General features: G+C 37.0%; 1 protein-coding gene across 1 annotated transcript in view; it reads left to right on the plus strand.

Moving 5' to 3' along the window:
- The window catches only part of LOC149075682 (B-cell receptor CD22-like), a 105,084-nt gene that overhangs the window by 64,053 nt on the left and 25,380 nt on the right, over window positions 1–15,651 (plus strand). The window contains exons 3-6 of the mRNA XM_089243170.1: window positions 249–575; window positions 7,428–7,745; window positions 11,872–12,168; window positions 13,409–13,678. Coding sequence (XP_089099296.1) covers window positions 249–575; window positions 7,428–7,745; window positions 11,872–12,168; window positions 13,409–13,678 — 1,212 coding nt within the window. The remainder of the gene's footprint in view (window positions 1–248; window positions 576–7,427; window positions 7,746–11,871; window positions 12,169–13,408; window positions 13,679–15,651) is intronic.

Here is a 15,651-nt window from a genome sequence, read left to right on the forward strand (position 1 = left end):
TCACCTTCTCCTTCAGAAGGAGGATACAAGTATGAATATTTTGATGACATTCTCCAAGAGACAACTTACGACTTTCTGCTTAATTCCTTTTGTACCTTCTGCAGCACTATCAGATATACCTATCCCTCAGTCTTGATCATACATTTCAATAGATTTCGATTTAATTTAACCAACTCTTATATGTTTCATTACTTATAAACGTTTGCCATCGCGTTAAAAAATACAAAAACTGTTAACCCTGTCTTTAGTTTCTCCATCCATGCCTGAAATGGAAGTCGAGGGCAAGAAAGTGTCCAACGGGACGACGGTTGGGCCTTACATGGAAGGATCGACTTTCGTTCTGGATTGCAAGTCTTCTGGAGGCCGTCCGGCACCTGAAGTCACGTGGTGGAACGGAACGCGTCCTCTACCGGGGAAAACAACCGTCATACCAGAAGGAAACGGAACATACTTCGTCACTTCGACCGCCAGGTTTGTTTTGTCAAGGTGGGATCTTGGTGGTAGAGTCGAATGTCGGGTACGCAGTAACGACAGTGTCCATCCTGTGCGGCAATGGGTCAAGATGGACATTCACGGTAAGCGATTTTTTGTTTTTTAACCATCTCTAAAAATAAACCAACGAGACGAAATGTATGAATTTCACTGTTTATAGGGGTGCAGAATATGCCTTCTCGGTTGATCTGCCGGGTTCCGAATTTGTCCAGCTGAATGATGGAACATCCAGAGATCAAAGTGAATTCTTGTTCATCTAGAGCAGTGATTCCCAACGTGGGCGTTAACGCCCCCTGGAGGGTGATGGAATGTTCCAGGGGGCGGTAGAAGCTACGGGTTTAACATAGAATCCTATGAGATAGATTGCGTTGGGGGGCGATGGGAGAGAAAAAAATTTCTGAAGAAGGGGGGCGACCAGACAAAAAAGGTTGGGAAACTATGATCTAGACCATTTCAGCCTGGCAGATCATCTGAACGTTTTCTGAACTTGGACGTTTCGAAAGTTCAGTAATTATAAGGTTTAGGGCTGTCCGACTTATGGCATATGAGTCTAATGCAGTGATTCTCAATATCTCCTTTGTGAACATAGGAGAATCTCTAAGGGTGTCAAGATTGAAAATGGAGTGAAAGGAGAACTATGATGTGTTCTCCTTAAACTTAGACGGCCACAGAGACCTGTGGGGGGAAAAATGTGAAAGATGCAAGAACAATATATTAGGGGAAAGTTCAGACTTTTTTTTTTAATTCTGTACCTTCCGAACCCACTCAAAACAGTGATGGGTATTAGGTTCGGGAAGAGAGAAAGAGCTAGAGTCCAGGGATCTACACTTATTTATAGAATTTTTTGGAACTATAAAGTTACTTAGATATCAGTTTAATAAGCATAGAGTAACTCTCTCCTGGATGTAGAAATTCTGATTAAGATAGGAAGGGGGGGGGGTGCGATCGCAAGAAAATATATGGTTCTCTTAGGCACCATAGGTGCAAAAAGGTAAAGAAATTAAATTTTAATCAAATATTCAATGACTCCGGTATTAGTTAATAACAATAAAGATCACACAGTGATAAATTTGAAGCATTAAAATTTTGATATTTTATGAAAAGTTAATGTATTTTATGCATTTTTTGGAAATTGAATTTTTAATTGTTTTTATCTTTCTTCATTTTTTAAATTTTTTGTGTTTTACAAAAATCAAATTTATATGTTTTTAAAATTTTTATGTTTTCAGAATTTACGTACTTTCAAAGTGTTATATTTTCAAAATTTTTAATTTTTTAGTTTTAAAATACAGGGTGTTTCAAAAAGAATCACCAATTTGAAAAATGCGTATATTACGAAAAATATTGAACATAGACACTTAAGATTACTTTTATATTACATGGCTAATCAGAATGTTTTTTTACGAACCAAATTACAGGTGTTCAACATGTCCATCTTGGGATGCACGGCATATGTCTGTACAGTAATCAAATTCATCCCAAAATTTTGCGAGCATGTTTGCATCCACTACGAGTGGATTTCTGTGGACTACGTGCGAAACTCTGTCGGATGCGCTTCACATTTTCATATGACATACGGGAACGGCCAGGGGATTTTTCTTTACACAGACAACCCCCGTGTCTCAGACTTGTTTATACCATCGCCTAATGCTCTGAGCGGTAGGAAGTCCAACACCAGGGTATTGTCGACGAAAAGCACAATGAACAGTTGTTACGGACTCGCACTTCGCGAATCTTAGAACACAAAACGATTTCTGTTGTGCAGTCGCCATATTGACAAACACTGAAGTTTCGGCGGAAGGAAGAGCGTTAGCGCTACCTGTCGGCAACTGCGTAAAACTCGATGTCTCCCTCTTTCTACCTATACATTATTCGATCAAAACGGATTAAAAGCTGAATAGTTATAATTTTTCCTAAATCGGATGATTCTTTTTTAAACACCCTGTATATTTGAAGCAATAAACTGTCAGTAACATATTAGTATGGCACAAATTTTTATCATCACGTTTAAACGGAAAGACTGCGAACTTCAAACTTTTAACATCAGGGATGCGTTAAATAATTCTGTTTCATAATTTTTTTATGAAATAGACAAGACAAAACTTGCTATAAACACAGGAAAAAAAAAAACTCAATAAACTCGAATAACCACAGTAAAACAAAAACAAAAATGAGAAAAAAACACTTTATCATCCGTTGTTTCTGTTAACAAGACAAGTTACAGTCCAAAACGGACAAGAAAAAGGATAAAGAGGAATCGACTTTATTTTACTTCTTCTCTCTCCTCCCATCGTATAATTTTCCCACGGAACAAGATGAATACGAATTCCCAACAAACACCAAGCAGAGAAGCTAATCTTTCGCAAAAGAAATAAAAAAAACAAAAACCTTTATTTTCAAGGTATAACAACAACAAAAGATTAAGAAGCTAAAAGAGAACCACTTTAACTGATTAAAAATACATACTTTACTTTCAACACTTAACCTTAATTGCCTTGGCTATGAATGATTAATAAACTGCGATACATAAGAATACACCGCATTTCGTATTTTTATAATAAAAAAATAAGTACTTTATTCAACTTTTTTTTTTTATGTATAAGGTATCGTGTGATTACATTCGAAACAGTTCTTTAACGTGTAGGAATGAAACTAAAAGACCCACACAATCGAACGTTTCCTTAACTATAAATAATACATGGCTATATTTAGTCAAACTGGTATTTATTCCCTTGAATTCATTTTTTTCTTTTTTGGTTCGGTTCACTTTATATTCATTTCTTAAGGATTTATTTCTCGTTGCGTGCTGTAACAGGGTGTGACCAGGTGAAGCCCAGGTCACTCTGCAGCCTCCTTTTTTTTTCTCTATTTTGCTCAAAGACCATTGATGGACGCTGGGGAAATATATATACGTACCTTCTCAGTTCCGATTCTTTCGAATTAACCTTAATCCTTTCGATGAATATATCACCGAACACGCCCAGCCGTAATTTTTTTTTTCCTCCATTATTATTATTTTAAATGGATTTTTGTTCGTGATGCATTTCGCTACATTTATGGATTTGAAATATAGATGTGTAGAATTTTATTTTATTTTTTGTCATTTTTTTATGAATAGTGATATGCATTCAATACGTGAATGTATTATTTTTTTATTCTTCAATTTATCAGGGATTATATTTAAAAAAATCACTAACGTGTGAAAATGGACATTTTGTGTTTTATTACATTAATTAAGAACCATTTTTTAACTTGTTCTTTCTGTGATATAACATTTTATTTCACCCTTTATTTATTTGAATATATACCGAGCTACAGAAACAATCCATTTACAGAAAGGTAAGACAAGGAAATGTAAATTCAATGAAATCAAATCGGATAAAATGAAATACACAGATATAAAACACGAAAAAATAAAAACTAACATAAGTTAATACAAAATAAGTAAAATGAAGGTCCATATAAAATCACAGTATCGGTTAAATAAAGACACACGACCATTAAAAATGAAATGAAAAATAAATAAACACAAAAAAACTAAATATATACTTTAACAATCACCTCGCGATGCGAGGATCCGGGTTTGAATCCCACAGTGGTGGTCGGCTGAAGTTGGTTTTCTGTGGTTCCCAACTTCAAGGCGCAAATGCGAGCCGATCTCCCCGTTAAAAAGTCTCGCCACAGAGAGCAACAGTGCTACAACGATGAATCATTCAATCATAACACTTCACTCACAGTTAGAAAAACTAGTGGCAGATGGCAGCACTACACATAACAAGCATTACAGAGAAACAACAAAAACTTCACGTCAGGTTTCACTACACGTACACGCACATTCCCGCATGTACCGATTCGTTGAGGGGTTATGGGGGAGTGTGGGCGGGGTGCATGTGTGGTGTAGTAGTAGTAGGTAGGGCCTCCAAAAAATGGCTCGGGGATCCATGATATTCTTAAGTCAGCCACCTCGTTGGGCAATTTGCCTGTTGTGGCGTTGTATTTGTATATGACAAATCACAAAGTTCAGAACGATATTTTAAATTCACGTTTCGGCAGAACCTCCGGATTTTTTTAGGATAAGGATAACCTTATAGTTGCACAAATAGTCGGAAATATGTTTCTTTCTCTGCGAAAAAAAAAGTTAATAAATAATAAGTAAAATCCTGTCTTTTCGTTTTTCTTTTGTGAAAGATAGATGGCGATCATATGCAGGCGTTGCATAGATTCAATAGAATTAAAAAAAAAAAAAAATGAAGGATGCGAGAGGTTATATACGGTACAAAAAGCAACCTGTCAGAGAATAGAAAAGAATTTGAAAAAAAAAAATACAAAAGCAAATGCATATCAGTACGCTTTCTATACAATGATATAAGTGGCATATGACGCTGTCATCTTAACGTTGTCACACTATAATAGTGTGGTAAGTGACATCCAAAACAGTTTTTCAACCACGTGTTTTATTCAAGTGAGTAGGCTGTACTATAACAGAATTTCTGCCGCTGAAGAAGAGGCTATATTAGCATCGAAACAGCTGTTTTGTGTTTGAATATTTACTACCGTATGTGTGTGAAAGTACGTTTTTGACGTTCTAGTGCATTAGAGACCATTGTAGATTGTTTCTCCACCGAGATTACTTTGTATTACGTCATGGGAGCAGTTGTGCATATGTGATGGGAGCAGCTTAAAGGTAAAAAAAAATCTGACAACACTGGGAGGTTAAACGTCTACTAAATGTCCAGACTTATGGCAGGGATTCTTAACTTTCTGTGTTACCTGAACCAGTGCAGCCGATGATATGAAGACCCTCTACATATTAATGTCTAGCACGAGAAATGCAAAAACAAGAACATATTTGGGGCGCAGTTAGCATAGGTAGATCAGTTACGCGCCTAAGCTACCGAGGGATGCTGAATGGTGTCACGAGTTCGATACCCGGTTCGTCCTTGTAAGAAAACTTTCCTGACACAGGGGTACAACAGAAAGATAGGACCACAGAGAAAGATTGCTACCTCAGGAAATTTCGCTTTGAGTGGTTAGCGCGCCAACCTCTCCAGTGAGTATTAAAATCAAAAAGCTGCCGTTCGGAATCGACAATAAATTGTGGGTGCCGATCTAACTAACACTCGTGTGCAGAAAATGACCCTGGCGCGACAAAAATGATCAAAGAACATGATTGTTTTATCATCCAAGCTCACGGACACAACGTGAAATCTCTCCTATTACTGGTTATTATGAAGCACTGATATAGAATGTCCAAAAGGCTGATGAAAATTTAAATTTCAGGCATTGATGCCATTTACAATTTTTTTTAAATGGTAGTAATGCGCCTATTAATAATAAAAATCCTATGAATAATAAAACTTAGATATGACATGAATCAGCTTGGTTTATTGATTCGAGGGTTTCGTGAAATTTAAATCTAGAAACTCGTGTCTAGCAGAGAAGATCGGATCGGATGACGATGCCATAAAGGCGGAAATTTAATGAAATTAATTGGCCGAAACTCTTACCACACGGAATTTACACGGCCTTCCTAACATTCCTAAAAGAAAATTTTAATAAAAACTTTGTGAAACTAGTTGGAGAAAATATGTGCAGGTAAATCTCAGACATTTTTTAGAAACTTCCGAAAAATGACCATTTTCTTTAACGTGCCATATTACTTTAGTCACAAAAACCAAATTCCACGAGAAAAGACGAGATGTTTTATCCTTATCCATCCACCAAACTCATCAGACATCACAGCATTTTTCCATCATTTTTTTGTCAATATTATTGATGTGGAAAATTACTTCGCAAAATTTATGTTGTCAAAGAAAGACGTAAGAATGTACTGTTAACCCTTCCACTCCCTGATGCCACAAATGTATGGATTGCTGAAGAATTTTTTGTTGTGACCTCATGGAGTTGGAGTTAAGCCCTGACTTAACGGATTGTGTATGTTTTGAGTTAGAAATATGCGGAATATGAACTTTGAGGGCTTTCATTAGAGGGCAGCACTTAACACAAGCTTGTGGCGCGACCAATTGTGGCTGCGACCAACTCCATGAGGTCACAACAAAAAATTCTGCAGCAATCCACACATTTGTGGCATCAGGGACTGGAAGGGTTAACAGTACATTCTTCACAACATAAATTTTGCCAGGTAATTTTACACATCAATAATATTGACAAAAAGAAAAGATGAAAAAATGCTGCGATGTCTGATGAGTTTGGTGGGTGGATAAGGATAAAGCATCTTGTCTTTTCTCGTGGAATTTGGTTTTTGTGACTAAAGTAATATGGCACGTTAAAGAAAATGGCCATTTTTCGGAAGTTTCTAAAAAATGTCTGAGATTGACCTACACATATTTTCTCCGACTAGTTTCACAAAGTTTTTATTAAAATTTTCTTTCAGGAATATTTTCTTTAAGATCGCTTCCAGGAGAAAGTGTCTCCGGGAAAACTATGATTTATTACATAGAACTTAATTAAAATTTTGAAAAAAAATTTATGTGAAGATAAATATACCATGCATATATATATATATATATAATCGTGGCTGAAAAAATTTGAATAAAGTGAACTGTTTCGTCGCAAAAAAAAAATTGAAGAAATAAATATTTGCGGACATTTATGTTTCCAATGCATTTTTCAAGTATCAAAAATGCAAAAAATTCTGAAAATTCCAATGATAAATGCATAGGCCTGAAAGGGTAAAACCAGCTAAATTGCACATTTCCGAATTCTGGAGAAAACAATCCCAAAAATACCTCGATTTCTAATCATCTATTTCGAACAATAGTGGTCTCAATTGTTTTTTCCTGCGTTCACAATATTTACAAGATTTAGTAAGATAGATTTAGATTCTCAGAATTAGTTTAACAATACATTTTTAGTGTTACGTTTAGCAAAGTTTAATATTTGATTATTTTTTTAATTTTTCCCGTCACTTCCAGTCCGACCAGTGTCTTTGACGGTACGAGGTCCAACTACTCCAGTAGTAGCTGGTGAAATGGTCACCTTAACCTGTACAGTAGATGGTGCGAGACCCCCGGCTAATATAACGTGGTATAACAGATCCGAAGTGATACAGCCTCAACCTTCCACTAATACGGACTTGATGAGCGATGGCACATATCGGACATCTAGTTCTTTGGTGCTCGTCGGGTCCAGGTACGATCACAAGGGAGAGTTTTTCTGCAAGGGAATCAACGAAGTTCTCAGGAAGAGACTCGAGGCACCGCTGCTGCAAGCGACCACTCTGGAAGTACTCTGTAAGTGCATATTTTACAATCATGATCATTTAGGGATTCTAAACGAAGTTTTACATACGAAAAACTATCGATATTAATGAAAATAACAACACCAGGGGGAAAAAGGTGATGTAAAGGGGTTTTTTTGAAAAGAGTGAAAAAGAATAATCCATTTATTTTGATTATAAAATGGTAGTTTAATTAACTCGTAAACTTTCGAATAGTCATACTCGGTTAGAGTGAACGCGGTTCGCGGTTGGAACGACGCTCCAGCTACAACGTCAATAATTGGTATTCCCGGCTGATTCCAGTTGAGAATAATGTTAATGTACGGTGACTATAATGCAGATGGAAAAGCACACACGACCTTGAATATTAACGGCATATTTTTTGTCATGTTTTCTTTGGTGTCTGTATGACATTTTCTCAAGAAACTTCTCGAATTAAAGCTCATCACATTGAGCAATTGGTGCAATAATTCTCTGTTGTTTTACTGATATAAGCAGAAACGTTGAAAAAATAGATAGATGGCATGCTGCTAAGTATCACGAAAGCATGCCACTTTCGAGCATAAACAACCAATGAGATAAGATTATTGTTAACATTCGTGAAAATCTTACAAATAATTTCATTGGTTGTTTGAAAGGGGAATGTTTTCGTTCTTCTTGGTAGCATGTGCATCAAAGGCCTATTATACATGTTATATTATAACAACTTCATGCACAGTATTTGATTGTATTTGATTATATTCTTGTCTTGAAACTATCTTAAAAACGTCGATCTTGGGTGTAACTACGAAATTTCGTTGGGAACTCGTGATATCTGAGCTTGACTGTATTTGGAGCAGTATAAGAATTGAAATGCTGCCATAGAAGCCAGGATTACACTCGTGTCAAGGTTGGCTCAATCCGTTCCAAGGTTGGCCATTGGCAAGTAATGTGGCCGCTCAACCATTGGAAATGATCGTTTAATGTTAGATGCTAGAAGGTATTGGAAGGTTGGTCGAAGAGAACGACTACTACATTCCAGCTTCCACCCCCAAGTCAATGGAGACGCCTTCCTTCCCGAATTTCCAGTCCGTCTGCCTACGCATTGATCGAAGAACGCCAGCAGTCACAACGAAGAGAGTGTCCTGGAAGCAAATATTCGCCAAGGAATATTGGGTCAAGCTGGGCAGATATTGGAAGCAAATATTTTCGAATGCTTATTAGAAATACGAATGTGGCTTTATCTAAAAGGGGGAAAAAAGTCAGTAAAATTTGCAGTTTCTTTTGTCTTACTGAAGTGAATTTATTGCATAATATCAGGAGCTATATTTACAGAGATATCGATGATTGAAATTCTTAATTTTTTCCACTCTTTCATCTTCTTTATGACTTGCATAGTGAGCACATAAAACATTTCACAGATCAATAATTTCAATCATTGATATCTCGATAAATTTTTATTTTACAAATTATATTTCTCCCACTTTCATAGAAAGAGACAGAAATTTCAATAAATTAAATTTATTTTTATCGATAGCCGTATAAAAATTTCAACTTTTACACTCCCAGAAGTTCTTATTTTTGCGGGGAGTTAAACATAAAAATCTCAATTTAATTTTCTCTATTTTTAATTTTAATGTTAGAAATAATATTGGAAATTTCATCACCTTCGAAAATGCTCCGTATATTCAATATATTTAAAAAATTCTTACCCGATCTAATCGTTTTTTGTTTCTTCTCCATTGTAAATCAATCATGAACTACATGTCGCGGACAGAAAATTGTCAAAAACTGTGTCGGGAGAGCGACATTTCCTTCATCTCGGAGCGACCTCGTAGTTCTCGGGGTTTCTTAAGTGACATTCAATCACTGTCACCGAGAAGAAAAGAAAAGGGCGAGGTTTTCTCTGAATATAACATAACATAACATAACATAATTTATTTGTCCCCAGTCAATTTCAATAATGCTATACAAATTAGAGTTTACAATTAAATTACATATTTACAATATTTGACAGAAAATGCAAAGAGAAGGAAAAAAATGTTTGGAAGGACACGGTAGAAAATAGTTAATTCATAATATGGTGAAGAAAGCTGGGACAGGGAAGAGAGCAGTAGCTAAAAGCTAGTAAAATGCTCTCGACCCTATGACATCTTTGCTCTTGCGATACACGTAAATCTTCTCATTTCTTTTGACCTGAAAGAAAGATAAAAAGAACGAAGTATATCGGACAAATAGGTGCAAATATATTTATTTATTAAATAAAAAATAAACGTTAACGTATTGAAATGGGCGAGAAAAAAAATAGTTATAACGAAAATAATGAAATAAAAAAAATGAAAAATGAGGAAATAAGAAATCCTAAAAAAGGTTTTTCTTTGAAAAGTTTCCTTACCCTATCCATTATTGTGTAGCTACAAATGGATGAATGATCGCGGTGAAAAAGATCGATTTGCGTTGGGTTTACCTTTGCATAATAACCATCCGATGCTATTTTTATGGTACCCAAATAATGCGGGCTCGATGACGGTTCATATATAATTATTAAGTTTCTCTATTATATATTAAAAGTCTGTTACAACGACCTCCGTTGAAACGACACCTCTCCGTAGCGCCCATAATTGGACGTTTGGGCTGATTCCCATAGCGAATAATATAGATGAATGTCACTGACTACGTTGATGATTACGAAATGAACTCGTATATAACGACATATTTTTCGTCACTTTTGCTTGTGTTTCTACAGCGTTTTTCCCAACAAATTTCTGGAATTACAGCTCGTTATATCGAAGTAATGTTTGTTCGTTGTTCTGTTGATACCTAATATTAAAAAAAAAAGAAAGAAAGATTTATTTCATGTTTAACGTTCTGTGTGTTTGCTCTTTCACGTGGCACACACACGGGACATTCTCTATTTTCATCTTCGCATTTTCATTTTTCCAACGAAGCTTAATGAGAAATCTACTAGAGAAGGGGATGGCGGTAATTCTCATAAAATATTGGTTCTTTTACAATGACTGACTATAAATATTCATTTCCCATGTTTGTCATGTTCGTTATTTTTCCCATGAAATATGTCTCAGACATGACCGCTGACCGCCCAGGGAGTCCTGTATCATAGTATTTCGAAAGGGTTACTTATAAGCCATATTTGGCAATTTTGCTAACTATTAGTGACATGTAAAGAACGATATCCTCTCCATTTGTCCAGGTTCACGAAACCGAATGACACCCAGGCTCTGGCTCATAGGCGATATAAGCACTGTTCTGAATATCACTGGAAATTTATTTCTAATTTTTGTAAATATTAATAAAAATATTTATATTAAAATAATATTTTTAATTTAAACACATAAAATAATTCCTGTCTTCGGTTGCTACAGGAATCTGGCTGCCATTTTCACTTGTAAATACAAGATACGCAGGAAACTAGTTGTTATGCAGAGATGATGACTTGAAAGAAAAATTCGCATGTGCCTCCACTGGGATACGAGCCGCAGCCTGGGCGAAAGCTCTACCACTACGCTATAGTGGCAAACATAAATTTCTTCTTTAGAACATATATGCTGAACGGTAACGTGCACTGAATATTGTGAGACCGTATACTTCCCACTTCACATCTTTCAGATAGATATCAAAGTGTCCCCGAAGGATGGATGTGTCCGGCGGAAATTTTATTAAATAACAAGTACATAGAGCTGCTTCAGACAACACAAGTAAATTGATTAGTGGGTTCAACAATCATCCATATAACATATAGGTGGCACCGTGGAGGCAAATGTTAATTTTCCTTTGCTAGTCATCGTTTCTGCATAACAACCAGTTTCCTGAAAATTTTGCATATTTTTGGTGGTAATTGCCCTGCATTTATGATCCAAATGTCCAGTATTTTTCGTCGATGGAGTTATTTTAGTATCCTTAATCATAAATGGAATATACTCATGCACAATATTTGAGTGCACCTTATCATATTGTTTTTGTCAAAAAACTTCAACTTCGGTTATACCGACACCTCAGTGATAACGACAAAATTTCGCGGAATCTTCGATGTCATTGTAACCAAGTATGGCCGTATTTCATGTGTCAATATTATCTTTATTTGTTAGTTGTGATAAGCCTTAAAAATTCTCTTGCTTTCATTTCTTCTCCTCCACACAAAGATCCGCCGGCAGTTTTCGTCACTCCAGATGGTACAGTAACGGTTCAAGAGAAATCGACCGTCGTGATAACCTGTGTTTTCGATGCGAATCCCCCGGATGTGACGGAGATTGTGTGGTATAAAGACGGGAGCCGACTACAGAGAGATTCGAGCCAGAGGTTGGAAACGAGGCATCCGCTATCTGCAGTTTTATCTCTGTTCAACTTATCACGACACGATTCTGGTGTTTACAACTGCCACGTGAGAAACGCCTTCGGACGAGGAAACTCTACGACGAACGCTGTATTAAACGTTCTATGTAAGTGGACGTCATTACATCATTTATTTTCTGTTCCCATCATGCAAGGTCTTTATCAAAAGATATATTTTGTGAAATTATACGAAGGTTTCCACGGCCGTTGTCGTGGATAGTTCAGGGAATAAAGATCCGTGATCCAGTGGAATTTGAACTTCTTTTCATATGGGAGTGGATTCACGAAAAATTCACTTCACTTAATTCAAACAAATCACCGCCAAGCAGAATGACACTGAAAGACAATTCTCCGGGAAAAATCACCGTTGAGGAAAGTTCACGGAAGTTCATCACCCGTTAGTGAATGACCGAGCGCATGTGCGCGAATAAGCTAGTGATTGAGTAACCAAGCGAGTGATTGAATAACCGTATGAAGGCTGAATAAGTGACTCCTTCACTCATTCGTGTCGTGATAGTTTAGGAGATAGATCCGTGGTCCTGCTGATCCGTGATCACCTGCTCACTCACTTCACTTATTCACTCACTCACTCGTTCATCAACTCGCTCATTTACTCACCTGCTCAACTAACTCCTTGAAGCACTTGGTCAATGTCTCACTCACTCGCTTGCTCACTGGCTCACTCACAGGCTTATACCCCGTCCCTCACTACGTCATTCGATAATTTTTGTCACGAAACGGTCATTTTCTGCACACGAGGACTAATTAGAGTGGGACCTACAACTAACTCCGAATGACAGTTGTTTTTAATACTTACCGAGAGGTTGGTGAGCTAACCACTTAGTGTGGGACTCTGTGCTGTAAGCAATATTTTTCTGTTGTTAGGTTTTTACCTTGTTTTTTGCACCCAAAGCGCCAGGAACGTTTCTGACAAGGACGAATCGGATATCGAACTAGAGACACCTCTAAACATCCTTTGGTACTTTAAACGAGTATCTTATCGACATGGGCTACCGTGCCCCACTTACTACGTCACTTGTCGATGATTTTTCACTCAGTGAATTTCATGACGGAATTATCCGTCGTTGAATTGTTTGCGATGAATTTCCCGCACAAGATGGGGGCGTGAATCGGGTCATCAATCATTCAATCAGAAATCAAGATCACAGTGCGACTCTTCACTCCTCCCACCACAAAAATATTCCCTTCACAGATGTGAAAGAAACGTCTGGAGGATCTAATTCCACTGTAGCACGCCTTCTTAGTCCGAAACTGTTGTTTTATGAACCTCATGGTGGTAACTGAATAGTATAAACTGATTTAGAATGTTGTTTTGTATGATTCTAGATCCACAAGTGGTCAAACTAGATGTCTCATCAGCAGTTGTATCGGAAGGTGGCGCACCGGTGACTCTTACCTGCTTGGCCATCGATGGAAACCCTAAAAATTTCACAGCGGTCCGATGGTACAGAGATGAAGCACTCATGAACGAGACGAACGATGCCATATACCACGTGCAATATCCATCGAGGAGGCATGGTGGCAATTACACTTGCGCTGGTCACAATGCCGCCGGATGGAGCCATAAATCCAAAACTGAGCGGCTTACTGTTCACTGTGAGTTCAATTGAGATTTTTCAATGTTGAATTTAGCTAACATATATCCTAGGGCACGTGGCTGATCAAATGAACCATGGGTTTCTAACTGGTGTTCCGTGGCATTTTTGTTTTCCGTGACATTTTTTTTTGGTGTTCCGCATGGAACCCTTAAAAAGGTGTCGAACATACAGACCTTTCACAGAAAAAAATCTGTTGTTTCTTTTACCTTTTAACGAGATAGTGTCTTTTAAACACATCCGATCACTTGGATGACTAAACAACTTCGAGACTTCAAATTCATTATTAGACTATTGGTTTCCTGACAATAAATATATAAATTAAGGGGTGGTACCTAAAGCCAAGATTACACTATAAAATGTTTAATAATACTAATAAGTGTTAATAAAGTACTACGTAATGATATAACCAATAACCTTGGTCTCATTATCATCATCCCACAAATCGTTTTACATTCAAAACCCATGACCTAGATAGTGTGCAAGGATGTGAGTGACCAAAAGAATGATCTGTAAACGAGGGATGAAAAGTGACCAAGAGGGTCAGAACGAAAGCACGTGAACGTCCAAAAGGGGTGACTTAGGTGCACAGACATATTTACCGTGGGGATTGCCAAGCGAGCTACAGGTTCAGGTGGCTAATTTGGAGCAATGGGTAGTCGAGAAATCCAAACTGGAATGAGTAAGGGAGACAATATTTGTACAGCCCACAGGTGACAAAGCGACTAATCTGCCTCTAGTGGGGGGGGGGGGGCTCATGTAAAGCCCTGATTGGAGGGAACCCTAAAATTATGTAGCCCTTGTGAATTCCTCGGATTTCTACGGTGAAAAATAAGGCATTTCCTCAAGCGCCATCTCCTATTAATCATAGCACTTCACCTCATTGCCAATAATTAATAAATACCCTTTGTTGGGAAGCACCTTTTAAAAATTTATATATATTAAAAGCGGTTCTCTGTTTTGGTTGAGAAACAATTGTCGCTCATTACTGATGTAATACCTTTTGTTGAGAATATATGCAAGGACCATAGTCAAAGATGAATGCACATACGCCCCCCCCCCCATGTCTACGTTTAGGAATTATATATTGCAACCCTACTTCAACGCTTATCCTATAATTTTAGGGAATTTTTTCTCTGCTCAGCAGAAAAGACTCGGTGCACCGGGAAGCATACCCAGTCATTCGTTGACTCTAAACGTCCATACTTTGAAAACTTGTTCACTATGAAAAAACAGTGTCTTTTTTTAGTTACTCTTGTCCATAAACAATAAACAGGTAAAAATAAAATTTCATAAAACAAAATGTGCTTTCTAGAAAATATTTAAAATAACTAGACAGAGTAGGTGGCCGTGTGTGGAACATAAACTTCTGTAATCACCAATTTGGAGGCATTCTGTTCGTTATTTGCGTATCTTTCATTTGACTTGTGTACGTCAACGCCACCTATCGGATGTTTTTGAGTAATTTTTTTTTTGCCTTAAAAATTCCCGTGACCTAGCGATGCTAACCCTGCAAACAGTTTTGCAAAGTTTCTACGGAGTTTTTTTGTCCAACCTGTATATTAATTATATAAGAAACATCCTTGAACAGGAACACTGCTGTCACCTATCAAATGAAAAATACAACTGTTGTGATACTCCGATTCCATTCGGTAATCGATTTTTGATTGATGTGCCGCATATTAGAAATATATATATATTATGGTATTAACAAATATTTTACATTTTACCAGCAATAAAACTTTAGCCACATCGTCAAGTTTGCTTCACAATTTTGACAGTTGTTTTTCGTATGCGGTAAATTAACATCAGTAACATGCGCAGAGCACAACCTCCCTAGCTTTTTGTAATTGATTTACATGTATAGGCATTAATGATATACCCTTTACTATTTAAAAAATTTGAGAAGTCTATGTGAATTACGTTTGCGCGTTTTACTGATATTAATTTAGCTCATACAGACAACAATTGTTA

This window comes from Pholcus phalangioides, unplaced genomic scaffold (genome assembly GCF_987345545.1).
Source record: "Pholcus phalangioides strain wild (caught in Gottingen) unplaced genomic scaffold, Ppha-v1.0 ptg000015l_1, whole genome shotgun sequence".
NCBI lineage: Eukaryota > Metazoa > Arthropoda > Arachnida > Araneae > Pholcidae > Pholcus > Pholcus phalangioides.